Below are 14435 nucleotides of genomic sequence, written 5' to 3' on the forward strand. Positions count from 1 at the left end.
AATAAAAATTTTACAAATCGTACCTGCTAGACTTTTTCCTTTGTACTTATTGGAATAATTGTCTCTAATTTAAAAAATAAAGTAGATAAATGTTGGTGTTCAGCATCAATATATCATTAATAAAGTAAGCTTTTGTTTTTCTTTGCAGTGCTGGGGACTGAACCCAAGGCCTCAGGCATGCTAGGCAAGTGCTCTACCACTGAACTACACCAGCACACTTAAGCTTGTAACTTTTGCATTATGATTTACTATCATTGAGTCATTAGAGGAAAAAAATTAACAAGAGAAATGCCATATTAACTATTCAGAAAGACTGAAAAAAAATTCAATGGAGATAAAATTTTAGCATTTGAGTAGGTTGATTTTTCTGTATATATGCCTTCTGGAATCCATGTGTTGACCATTAAAAAATAAGAACATTTAAATATTGACAATTCACTGTAGACTTTTGTAGACAATTCACTGTAGACTGCTCCCTAATAAAGTAAGTTGCTTAAAATATTTTAGGTGGAAGAAAAGATGAACCCATGAAATACACTTCTGCAAAAAAAAAAATAATTACAACAGAAATTTACAAGTTATATTTGAGTACAGGATTTGTAAAACCACCCAATGTCCTGGTTCTTCAAGTAAGCAGGATTTGAAGTGTGATATGACTATTTTAACTTATTCCCTTAATATTCATATGGTAACCCATTTTTCCTGTGCAATATGTAAAAATAAATTACTTTTCATTTGTAGGACCCTTTGCTAACTTTATTTCTATGAAACAATAACTCTATTGGTTTTTTGTATGGTATTGCTTTAAATTATTCTCCATTGTCTCAATTTTGAGTAAGTCATTTTAAAAATTAATTTTAAAAGCTAAATACTTTTTCTGATTTCATTATCTCTGTAAAAATGGGTGTAATATAAATAATGAATTGAGAAATATTTTTGTGTAGGGGTTTTTTTAGCTGAGGAAAATGTTTACAAGATCACAAATGGATGCTTACCTAGTATCTGCAAAACACCAAAAATGCTACATAAATTAGATAGGCCTACAACTGTAATGCTATCAGGGGAAGTTAAGAATTTGACTCAGTATTAGTTGAGTAAAAAAGAAAAGGCTGAGCATGGTGGCACATGCCTATAATCCTAGTGACTCAGAAGTCTTGAGGCAGATGTGCCAAGTTTAAGGTCAGTCTCAGCAACTCTGCCACACCCTCAACTTTCTCAAAATGAAATATAAAAAGGACTGGGGATATAGCTCAGTGGTAAAAGTGGCCCTGGGGCTGGGTGAGGTGGTGCACATCTATAATCTCAGAGGCTCTGGAGGTTGAGGTTGCAAGTTCAAAGCCAGACTCGGCAAAAGCAAGGCACTAAGCAACTCAGTAAGACCGTCTCTAGATAAAATACAAAATAGGGCTGGGGATGTGGCTCAGTGGTTGAGTGCCCCTGAGTTCAAACCCTGGTACCCAACCCTGCAAAAAAAAAAAAAAAAAAAAAAAAAAGTGCCCCTGGGTTCAATCCTCAATACCAAACAACAAAAAAGTGGTAGAAAACTGCAATATTTTTATGTGTATGTTTTTTAAAAAACTTATTTTTTAGTTGTGAATGGACCTTTTTATTTTTATGTGGTGCTGTGCTGTGGATCGAATCCAGAGCCTCACACATGCTAGGCATGCGCTCTACCACTGTGCTACAACCCCAGCCCGATATATGATTTTAATAAAGCTACATAGTATTCTCCATCCTGTTAATCTCCTTTACACACAAAACTTGGCGTATCATTCAAAGTACTCAAACCACTTGAAACTCATTTATGTACACTTGATGTTTTCATATTTATATGCTCTGAATGTTTGTGTCCCCACAAAATTCATGTTATTATCAAATCTCCAATGTGATAGCATTCAGAGATGAAGCTTTGGGGAGATGAGTGGAATTAGTGCCTTTAAGAGAACCCAGTGAGCTAGAGCTATTTTCCTTCCCCTCCACAAGGAAATAGTGAAAAAGCTCCATGTATTAAGAATGGGCCCCCACTAGACAATAAACCTTTACTTGGGAATGGAATAATCTGTAAAAACCAGTAAAAGAAAAATCTGTGAAGGCAAGAGGCAGAAAATTCCACTGTAAAAACAAAACTAACTTCCAAATTACATGAATGAACAATAAAAAGTTTTCATTTAGATCTTCGAGTTTAGTAATTACCATGAAATAAACTATTCAAAGGGCATGTATTTTACTGAGAGACTTATGCTGTGAGAGAAAAAGATAAACTTGGAAAATCTGTTAATCTGCCCAAATATTTTGTTAAAAATTTATTTTCCCTTTCCACATATTTGTTAAGACTATTGTAACCATTTCCAATTTTAATTTCAAATAATGACAGGCATTAACCTTTTTGCTAATTTTATTTTACTATGTCAATTTGTATTTCTCGTGATCTGAGAAACATCAAAATTCTATTTTAAATTTGTTCCTAAAAATATACAATATTGCACTTGAAATTTTGGCAGTTTAATTAAAGATCACCTGAATGTTAAAACCCACATAGGAAACTACAGTTCTCGTTTTGGTTTATCACAAAGAGCTTTGTGTAAAAGCAGAACTCACAGTAGTGCCAAACCAACCAAATATTTACAGTGTAGATATTAAAATTTAACCTCTAAAGGAAAATTCAGTGTATTGAATATAATTATTATTAACTGAACAAAAGCATACTCCTCTTCCCTGTTTGTTGAATTATGAGCCAAAGGGTATTGGTGAGAAATGCTTTTGTGATTTCTTTCTGAAGAGAAGAGACATCTAAATTGGGTCACTAACCTCTCACAATACTACTTCCTACAGGACTTGAAAATCTACCACTCTAAGAACCAGAATTCCAAGTTAAGCATTCTTTTTTTTTTTTCTTTTTTCTATAGCCATTCTCTTTTACCATTACAAATGCACAAATTACTAGTATGTTATGATTTTAAAGTCAGTTTCATTTTTGGGGGGGGAGTACCGGGGATTGAACTCGGAGACACTCAATCACTGAGCCACATCCCCAGCTCTATTTATTTAGAGACAGTGTCTGAGTTGCTTAGTGCCTTGCTTTTGCTCAGGCTGGCTTTGAATTCGCGATCCTCCTGCCTCGGTCACCCAAGCCACCAGGATTACAGGCATGTGCCACCATGCCGAGCTCCTTACTTTTTCTAAGATACATACAGAAATTGAAGAATTTGGGGTGTAGCTCATAGGTATAGCAGTGTTTAGGAAGCACAAGGCCCTGGGTTTGATCCCCAGAACCACTAAAGAAAATTTAAAAAAAGATATTTAGTATGCACCTGCCTAAACTATTTTTAACTTTTGTTACAGTGTAATAAAACTATATACATTTACATTTCCTAATCAGGTAAATATTCTATAGAGCTACATATTTCTTTTTATGTAACCAACTAGGAAGATAGTTTGAAATAGCTATTTGTAAAAGCAAAAATACCAAGATTTAAACTTACTTAATAGCATATTAAACATTCAAAAGACCCAAAGGAACATAAATAAAATATATTTGTAATATAAATACATGACATATGGTTGCTTTTTGGCACCACCTAAAAATAAATTCTGGCAGTACTTTATTACCCTCCAAATCTTTGGGAATCCTTAAAATTTTAAACCATTTTTAATTTCCCTGTAGAGAAAAAATAATTCACAAATTTGAACTGGTATTTCAAAAGCAAATGATTTCGTTTTTTACTACTTCGTTACTTATTTTATTATCAGCAAAATGAACAGTTATTAACAGTGTTAACTAGCAGCCAATATGTTAATTATGCTTTTACATTTTTACCCTACCAGGACCCGATTATTTCAAACAGTGATTTATCGTGGAAAGATACGGTTTCTTCTTAAACAACCATGTACCAATTGCATAGTTCTGATTTGATAACAAAAGTCGTAGTAGAATTACAAAGGTATTAATATAAGTTAACTGAACTGAAATAGACTGCTACAAAACAGTCTATCTTGGGTGTTAGTGTAAACTTAAGAGGGAAAAAGAACAGTCAATAGCAAAAAAGTTTTCTTCAAAAATAGGTTAATGCTAAGAATAACAGTTTTTAAATTTTCTGTTTAAAAATAAGCTTAATAAACAAGAATACAAATTTAATCCAAAACAGCTCTTTGAAATGCCCTATTTTCTTGCATACAGCAGAAAATACATTTTTCATAGTTTTTAACATTACATGTAAAAATGAGGCACTGTTATACATATTTGAATATATTCACAAAAATAGGAGTCTCAGTCCCATCCGCAGTCTTATATTTGCATGACAGTTTCTGAATAGCAAATTGTTCACAAAAATAAGTCTTCTGAAGGAGGTGCATATGAAAAACCAACAAATGCATCATCAGCCTCCAGTACACTGGCATTCACTATAGAATAGTCAGAAGATACACACACAGAATATGGAACAGTTTCCTCTGTAAATACTGTATCAAAGTTCCTGATATCATCTGGTCCAGCCTAAAACATCAAAAGAACGATATTAGTCACCTTGGCTTTTCTTTCATTCACCCTTTATTAAAATGTTTTTATGATTTTTTTTCCTAACAAGTTTAGATGTTTTCCTACTTCAAATTTCTACTTTTTCTTTTTGTACTTTTATTGTGGTAAGGCTATCTGCACTAACAGTTAAGGTTCTTGTTGTTGGGTGGGGAGGGGAAAGAGAAAGTTGAGAAAGGCTCACAGAATAGAGGCCCCCTTACCTCTGCTAATGTGAATCTGAGACCCTATAACTAATCCCCTTTCTCTCTACCTACCACCAGCCCTATATTCAGAAACAAAGCTCAGGTGGGATTTCAGGATAGCATTCTGCATTTGAGCTTCCAGGAATGCCTGTCCATCTACTTTCTCATCTCTGGATAAATAGAGCCTTTTGATGGAGGAATGAAGGGGCTGCAAGTAAAACTATGAAAGGTCACTCTTGTGCTACAGAAGTCATGAAGCCTTTGATAGGGCTTTCTTAGCTGTGGACACCCAAGTGGACCAGGTTCATGGGGAATAGAGTACAGCCACTGCTTAGGTTCACAGGCAGTAGTTTTATTCTTCCTTTATGAGTCTGATGCAAGCTAATGGACTTTGAATATATTTACAGATAAAAACTGGGATACAAATCCAGGTGATTAATTTTTTTCTGCTTTACTGGAAGGGAATCACTGAAATGTCCAAGTCATTAAGTATATAATCTCAGAAGAGATTATAAACTAAAAATATTAATTAGCCTGGTATGTCTACAAATTGAGCTGAGACCAGGGAAACCTGGAATGCTTGATCCTTCCATATAAGAAAATCCTTTACAGGAGACAAAGAATTCTAAAAATTATAGCATTAAAGAATTTTAGCATAAAAGAAATACAATTTTTAAAAATTTCCCCCTCAAAAAATTCTGAAGCATGGGTTTCTGAATTCTGACTGTGAAATTTGTTAACTGTAATTCTTTATATAAATTACATTATCTCTTAAGCTAGTTTTCTCTTCTGTAAAGAAGACGCAGGTTGAGCATCCCTAACATAAAAATCCCAAATCTGAAATGCATCAAAATCTTAAATGTTTTGTGCATCAATATGATGCCACCAGTGGAATTGTTCATCTGACCCTCATGTTATGGATTGCAATCAAAACCCAGGTACACCAACATATTACATAAAATCACCTTCAGGGTATATGCATAAAATGTATATGAAACATAAATGAATTCTGTGTTTAGATTTGAGTTCCATCATCTCTAAGATATCTCAAAAATCTGAATCCTGCCTGAGCTTCCCAAGGTGCTAGGATTATAGGCATGCACTATCAAACCTGGTATATATTAACAAATCTTTGATATAGCTTTTTGCATAAAGACATTCCCTTTAGGAAAAATGTTTCCATCAGTAGATTTAACAAGTCTAGCTAACATGAACATTTTTATAATACTATCTTACTGTTTTCCAAAAAGGATATAACAGTATACACTGACATAAAAAATGTCTGCTTGTATCTGGTTTTATATTAATCTAAGGAAAACACTATCCTTAGTGTTACTTAAAAATGTTTATTGATTTAGTAAGTATAAAAATGATATGTAACAAGTTACTTTAATTTGCTTTTTTCTTTTAACTTAATTCATTTCTTTCTCTCTCATGCTCAAAAAAAAAAAAAAACCAAAACACTTCACAACTGTGCTGGAAGATATTTTCATTAACCTAATGTAACTACAAACTTATGAAAGTTATTAGTTGTAGTAAATAACCCTGTGTGACATATTTCACAAATATTTAAATACTGACTTTATTTCATTCAGGTTAGATTTTTAGATCTATTTCCAAAATTATAGTAACTACAGTTCTATGTTTCCCTACTTTAGAAAAAAAAGATTTGGGTATATACTCACCACATTAGGATTAAATGGTGGTGGAATTTTCTTTTGTACAAGGTCAGTCCAGCTAAGTGATTCAAAAAAAGGATGATTCTGAATTTCAAGCTAGAATATTAAGAAAAAAGAATTTTTACTAATGATGAAGAATATATTAAGTACTCACTGAAGAATTTTATGAGGCCAAATCATTATGATTTTGCTCCCCAATAATTTTTTTAGGCAAATGTTTATATTATTCATGTGGGAAAATGGTGGTAGACTTGTGAAAGACAGTTACTTTAAATGACCTACTTAAACTTATGTCCCTTCACAACAGTTTTCTCACAGGTAAAATTGGGTTAATATTTCTGATCTAAATACTTCACAGCTTGTTTTAAAGATGAACACAAAAATATAGAAATAAAAGTGCTATGAAAATAAGAAGGCACCAAAGAATTACTACCTGAACAGAGGATATAAATAAGTTGAGCCAATAGTTCTATACAGTGGAGTGGAAGTAAAGTTAAAGTGATGAACTCTGCTACCAAAAAAAAAAAAAAAAATGTACTCTGGGTTGGTACTATCAAAAGTTGGCACAGTACTGATTCTAGATTTTTTTTCTCTCCCCTGCAAGGTGCCATGGGAGTGTATAAACTAGGATCCAATGTGGTTTGGTGTGTTAAAAAAGATTTCTTAAAGTGATGTCCGACCAGTGATCTTAAAGATAAATATGACAAAATAAAAGAACAATGTTCCAGGCAGAATAGGAAGGTTCTATGGTGAAAAGAGTTTAGTTTGGTCAAGAAAAATGAGACTCAGTATCACAGGGACAGAAGGGACTGTCAATCAGGTGAAGCTCAAGAGCTGAACGGTCCATGCTGAGTCTATGTTAAGAATTTCAGATTATTCCAGGGTTATGGGAATCCATCAAGGAGTATTAGGTACAGGGATGTCAACTATTGTTGCTGTTGTTGTTTGGCTGGTTTTCCCTGGCTATTAAGGGGAAATGAATTGGAGAGTCAAGTCATAAAGAAGTGTCTGGTTATTGGAAAGATTTAGGTGGCAAATGAAATAGAACCTGTTGTTAAATATGAAATTTATGAAGAGAGAAAAGTCAAGAAGGCCTTTCAGATTTCTTAACAGAATAACCAGATGGACAATGATATCATTTAATATGAAAGAAGAGAACAAGAGGATGAGAGCAGGATTTCAATTTTCATATACACATACATATAGGTAGGTAGGTAGATTATTTTTGGTAGTACTAGGGATTGAATTCAGGGCCTTGCCCACACTGAGTAAGAGTTCTATCATGATCTGCTTCCCCAGTACTTTCAATTTTGAACATGCTGTCACTGAGGTATTCGAAGGAAACCCAGCTGTGGGAGAAGTGGGCAGATACGATAGTTTAGAATTTAAAAGAGGTCTCAAGATATAAATGTAAGAGATAAAGTCATACAGATAGCTAAAGCCACAGGACCAAAATAAAATGGTCCAGAAAAAGAGCACAGAAGAAAAAGAGGGTTTAGGATAACCACAAGGCACTGCCACATCTAATAGGCTGAAGAAGAGGGAATCACACAGAAGAGTATGGCAGAGGGCCCAGAATGAGATGAGTGTGTTCTAGAAGGAGCCCAGGGAACTGGGGAATGTTAAGCAAGCTAAGGAATAGACATATCCTATTCTGGTAGCTATTTTCTGGTAGGCTAAGAAATATGAAAAGACAGGAAATGGGAGCCTAAATATAGAAAACTTTCAACAAGTCTGGCAATGAAGGGAAGAAGATGAATAGCAGTACCTTACACAACAGTAGGGTTGAAGGTTTTTTCCTTCTAAAAAGCAGACTCAGACCCACTTGAATCAAAGTGTGAAATATGATATGTCAAGAACTATGTAATGTTTTGAACAACCAACAATAAAAAAAAAAAAGCAGACTCAGTTGGGTGTAGTGGCACACGCCAGTAATCCCAGCAGCTCGGGAAGCTGAGGCAGGAGGATCACGAGTTCAAAATTGGCCTCAGCAAAAGTAAGGAGTCAAGCAACTCAGTGAGGCCCTGTCTCTAAATAAAATATAAAATAGGGTTGGGGATGTGGCTCAGTGGTTGAGTGCTCCTGAGTTCAATCCCTGGTACCAAAAAAAAAAAAAAAAAAAAGCAGATTTGATAATATTTCATTATCAATAGGAAGGAAACAGAACAAGAGGGATGTTATGGTTTGGATATGAGATGTCTCCCAAAAGCTCATGTATGACAATGCAAGAATATTCAGAGGTGAAATTATTTGGGTTATGAGAGCCTTAACCAAATTAGCAAATTAATCATGTGACAGGGATAACTGAGAGGTAACTGCAGGCAGAGAGGGTGTGGCTAGAGGAGGTAGATCACTGGGGGTATGCCTTTGGGATATACTGGTGAGTTGAGCTTCATCTTGCTCTCTGCTTCCTGATTATAATGTGAGCAGCTTCCCTCTGCTATACTGTTCTGCCATGTTTTTTCTCGCCTTGAGCCCCAAGGAACAGAGCTAGCTGTTGATGGACTGAGACCTCTGAAACCATGAGCCCCCTCAAATAAATTTTTTCTCCTTTAAAATTGTTCTTGTCAGGTCCTTTGGTCATAGCAATGAAAAAGCTGACTAAAACAAGGGAGAAGCTTCTTGTACAGAAAAAGACATGCACAGGGTTCCTAGCTAGGGGACACAATCCAGTATACAGATGGAAATGGACCTTTTCCACCATAACAGGGAGAAGGAATGGCAGGTAAAGGTGCATGTAAGGTCTGCAAGTTTGACAGCAGGAAGCTGAGTTAGTTCCACTCTGATGGTTCTTTTCCCCTATAAAACACAAAACAAGATCATCTGCTATAAGAGATAAGTTGGGGGAACTATTCAGAATATTTCAAAAAGCCTGAAGAAACACATTTATTTTTCTTTTTGTGGTACTAGGGACCAAACCCAGAAACTTGCAGATGTGCACACTCTTCTACTCAGCTACATGCCCAACCCACATTTACCCACCACACTGGTCAAGGTACGGGGGATTAAACCCAGTGGTGCTTTTCCACTGAGCTACATTCCCAGCCCTTTTCATTTTGAGACAGGTTCTCCCTAAGTTGCTGAAGCTGGCTTCAAAGTTGCAATCTTTGCCCCTTAGCCTGTCAGATTCCAGGTGTGCACCACTGTGCCCAGCTGTAACATTTTTTTAAAAAGAAGGAAAGGGAGGGGCTGAGGTTGTGGCTCAGTGGCAGAGTGCTTGCCTCACACATGTGAGGCACTGGGTTCCATCCTCAGCACCACATAAAAATAAATAAACAAAATAAAATTATTGTGTCTATCTATGAATAAAAAATTTTAAAAAAAGAAGGAAAGTTAAGGGAGAGGAAACTGTACATAAAAATCAAGTAAGTAACAGGACATGAAAGCTAGATGTGGAGTATAAAGAACAGATTAAATTATTATAAAGATTAAGTGAAAAAAATATAAGTCAAAGTGCTTTAAGCACTATATAGTCCTGTTATGAATACTAGTGAAAACTGTGGGGACGAGTATGCTTTTTGTTTCAGTTGTTCTGGTTTTTTGTTGTTGTTATTTTTGGTGCTGGGGATTAAACCTAGGGCCTCATGAATTCTAGGATAGTACTCTACCATTGAGTTAAATCCTTCACCAGTTGTGCTATTCTTTAAAAGCTGTATTTATACCATCAAATATCATATAAAATAAGGATTTATCTCCAAATTTTAAATAAGATATAGTAGAGCTGATACTGGGAAACATATTACATACAAAGTCTTCTTTGGCCCCAAGTCGATTTTGTCTGTCTTTTTCTAGGAGTTCTTCCAGAATGGACCAGGCTGTGAGGCTCACTCCTGGCCTCAAACTTAGAGGCTTGTGAAGAATATTATCATACATTTCAGCAACATCTCGGCAGTAAAAAGGAGGCTGAAAAACAAGCAGAATAAACTTACTGGTAAATAAATCATACCAAAATGTTTTTTAAGTAGTTGGATTTGGCTTTGATCTGTAGACAGCAGTTGTGTTTGGACAATGGCAGAAATGCAGAACCCTCTTGGGATGTGCAGACATCTGCAGTGTGGCCCCCTCATGCAAATGGATTCTTAAACCTAGCATGCGGTGCAGCTTCATGTTCACTGAGTAAATAAAGCTTTTTCAATAGTACTCTATAGACAGCTGTTAAATTGCACACAACTCATAATGGTAGGTTTTAGAGAAAACCACCAACCTCATCACAGGTATGATAGAATCATTGGAAATATAAACATTATTAATTTCTTGAGACTTGGGAATAAAACTCATTCTAGGAGAGAGTGAGACCTGAAGATAAGCTTCTAAGTACTTGTGACAGTGGCAGTATTATGAGTATATTTTGCAGAAATATAAAAAGGCTAGTATCATAGTCTATAGGCTATATAGCTATAATTGCAGCTTCAACATGAGCATTGGCCAGTTAATTACCTAGTTCAAAGTATTAAAGTAAAAATAATTTTTAAAGTTAAGGAAGTTTTATAGGCCTGTCATTTTTTATTTCTGTTTTATGGGAAATAAAAGGCTTTAAAAAATTTTTGGCTTTTTAAAATATAACTTCAAGTCAGGTATGGTGGCACATGTCTGTAAATCAAAGCTACTTAGGAGGTTGAGGCAGGAGGATCACAAGTTCAAGGCCAGTTTCAGCAACTTAGGGAGGTCCTGTCTCAAAACATGTATATGTATGTATGTATAAAACTTCATTTTATATTTTCAAAGTCCTCTAAAGAAATAAAAAAGTTCTGATATATCAAGACAGCAAACAGTGAAAGTAAGAAAGAGGTAGTTTTCCAAAGGTTGGGCTGGGGGATACAGCTCAGTGATACAGTGCTTGCCTAGCAATATGTGAGGCCCTGGGTTCTACTTAGTACAGAAAAACAAACAAATAACAAACAACTTAGCACATAAGTTGCTAGCATTACTATAAAAGTAGCTTTTTTTTTTTTTGTATCAGTGATTGAACTTAGGGGCACTCGACTACTGAGCCATATTCCCAGCCCCATTTTATATTTTATTTAGAGACAAGGTCTCACTGAGTTGCTTAGTGCCTCACTTTTTGCTGAGGCTGGTTTTGAACTCATGATCCTACTGTCTCAGCCTTCAGAGCTGCTGGGATTACAGGCATGCACCACTGCACCAGGCGAAAAGTAGCTCTTTTAATGTGTTCTTAGCCAAAGGCACTGGCTTTTCTAGGACTCCAGCATTCAAAATTAGTGATATTAGGGCTGGGGATGTAGCTCAAGCGGTAGCGCGCTCGCCTGGCATGCGTGCGGCCCAGGTTCGATCCTCAGCACCACATATAAACAAAGATGTTGTGTCCGCTGAAAACTAAAAAATAAATATTAAAAAAATTCTCTCTCTCTCTCTCTCTCTCTCCCTCTCTTTATAAAAAAAAATATGCCACTCTTAAAAAAAACAAAAACAAAATTAGTGATATTAAACAAATACTCTAAAATGCACCTGATTGTGCCAATCAAACTTCACAGTTTGGAGGAAAAGTAAACACACACAAAAAAACCCCTTAGGTACATCTCAGCTGATGGTAGCATTTAGCACAAAGGATTAGATATATAGTTCCCAGCAGGAGACTAAGAGACCACAAAGGGAATCTAAACACTACTTCAAATATTTCAAAAAGCCATTGTGTATAAATACCACATTTTCTTTATCCATTCATCTACTGAAGGGCATCTAGGTTGGTTCTACAGTTTATCTATTCTCAGTACAGAAAAACAAACAAATAAGGTTTGTGGCTGTGTCCCTATAGTATGCTGTTTTTAATCCTTTGGATATAAACTGAGGAGTGGGATAGCTGGGTCACATGGTAGTTCCATTCCAAGTTTTCCAAGGAATCTCCATATTGCTTTCCAGATTGGATACACTAATTTGTAGTCCCACCAGGAATGTCTGAGTATGCCTTTTTCCCCACATCCTCAGCCAACACTTACTGTTATCTGTATTCTTAATAGCTGCCATTCTGATTGGAGTGAGATGAAATCTTAGAGAAGTTTTGATTTGCATTTCTCTAATAGCTAGAGATGTTGAACATTTTTTCATATATTTGTTGATTGATTGCATCACCTTCTGAGAAGTGTCTGTTCAGTTCCTTGGCCCATTTACTGATTGGGTTACTTATTATTTTGGTGTTTAGCTTTTTGACTTCTTTATGTACCATAGAGATTGGTGCTCTATCTAACGTGTAGGGGGTAAAAATTTGTTCCCAAGCTGTAGGCTCTCTATTCACTTCACTGATTGTTTCTTTTGCTGAGACGACGCTTTTTAGTTTTTAACATTAAAATCTATGAATTTTATTATTGAGAATGTGGGTTTACTGTAAAAGTGATAAAACCTCTTCATTCCTCAGGAAAAAAAGTATTTCAAAAAGCCTACAGGGGCTAGGGTTACAGCTCAATGGTAGAGCACTTGCCTCAAACGTGTGAGGCACTGGGTTTGATCCTCAGCACCAGGTAGAAATAAATTGAATAAATACGTAAAGATATTGTGTCCATCTACAACTAAAAAAAAAGCCTACAGAAAACATAATTTATCATTTTTAAAATTTTTATAAATTTTTTTTTTTGTAATTGTAGATGGACAGCATGTCTTTATTTTTCTGTGGTATGCAGGATGAAACCCAGTGCTTCATGTGTGCTAGGCAAGCACTCTGCCACTAAGCTACAGCCCCAGCCCTCATTCATTCTTACAAAGACATGTAAACTTACTAAAATGCCTAAATTTTTTTGCTTTGGGTTGTAGCAATGTTATCTCAATGCAGAAATAAAACTACTCATTTTTTTATCAGAAGCTCTGACTGGCCTACCTAATGTATTCTATACTTATTAAAAACTGAATAAATCTATTACACAGTAAACATTACTTTTTCCCATGAAATCTTCAAGACATGGAGTTTTCAGAGAAGGTAACAGAGGATGACTTAAAAGGCAAAACTCCAAAGACATTTTCTTTTGAAATACAATGTACTGATAAATTCAAAAATCTTTTTCTTTTCCATCTCGAAATTAGGAAGATGATGTTTGGGGTACATGGAGTAAAAGCAGGTAATTTTAATGTTACAACTAGATGTCTATTTCTGAAAGTGCCAGTGGAATGAAAATATCTAAAGCAGTGATCAGTATGCCAGAGATAATTTTATTATTTTAAAACACTAGTAAAAAATGAAAAAAATTTATTTTTGTGCATATTCCTAATATGAGCTTAAATTCTTTTAACCAGGTTATAACTGCTTTATTAGTTTTATCTAATTGTCTGTGAGGTTATTAAGAGAGAGAAAGAAAGCGCCAAATCAATAACAGCATATTGGAATAACAATCAAAGAACAGAAATACATACCAACCCGTACAGCATTTCATACAGAACAGCACCAAGGCACCACCAATCCACAGTGTTGTCATAGGGCTGTTTTCTGATTACTTCAGGTGCAAGGTACTGTAGAAAAGAATTAAACATAATAGCAACTCAACAAAACTCAGGATGAAATTTAGGAATAATTAATACATTTAACAATGTTTAGATGTTTTATTACCACAATGAAAACATATCATTTTGATTTTCAGTAGGCTGGGTGTTCTCATTCTGTAACAGTGATTCTTAGTCAATGCCAACTGGAACACTTTTCTTTTCTTTTTTTTTTTTTTTTTTTTAAGAAGTTCCAATCTTTGGGGCTGGGGATGTGGCTCAAGCGGTAGCGCGCTTGCCTGGCATGCATGCGGCCCGGGTTCGATCCTCAGCACCACATACAAAGATGTTGTGTCCGCCGAGAACTGAAAAATAAATATTAAAAAAAAAAAGAAGTTCCAATCTTTAAGAAGTTAGCAATCTATGCTAAGCCTCAGGCTAGCATCATTCTGAATGGAGAAAAATTGAAGGCATTCCCTCTAAAATCTGGAACAAGACAGGGATGCCCTCTCTCACCACTTCTGTTCAACATAGTTCTCGAAACACTGGCCAGAGCAATTAGACGAAAGAAATTAAAGGCATAAAAATAGGAAAAGAAGAACTTAAATTATCACTATT

The 14435-nt window shown here is 35.3% G+C and overlaps 1 protein-coding gene across 10 annotated transcripts in view; it reads right to left on the reverse strand.

The window, feature by feature from the left end:
* Window positions 1-3516: 3516 nt before the first annotated feature.
* Window positions 3517-14435, reverse strand: part of SGK3 (serum/glucocorticoid regulated kinase family member 3) — a 127387-nt gene continuing 116468 nt past the window's right edge. For 9 of the 10 annotated variants that reach the window (XM_081266531.1, XM_081266539.1, XM_081266530.1 and 6 more), the window contains 5 exons: window positions 13752-13847; window positions 10143-10298; window positions 9088-9194; window positions 6402-6491; window positions 3517-4492 (listed from right to left, as the gene is read on the reverse strand). In XM_081266531.1, the coding sequence (XP_081122657.1) occupies window positions 4402-4492; window positions 6402-6491; window positions 9088-9194; window positions 10143-10298; window positions 13752-13847 (540 nt within the window). In that variant the 3' untranslated portion in view covers window positions 3517-4401. The remainder of the gene's footprint in view (window positions 4493-6401; window positions 6492-9087; window positions 9195-10142; window positions 10299-13751; window positions 13848-14435) is intronic. The other variant, XM_081266538.1, reaches the window with a different exon arrangement.

Source organism: Spermophilus citellus (assembly GCF_964194105.1).
Source record: "Spermophilus citellus genome assembly, chromosome: 14".
NCBI classification, from domain to species: domain Eukaryota; kingdom Metazoa; phylum Chordata; class Mammalia; order Rodentia; family Sciuridae; genus Spermophilus; species Spermophilus citellus.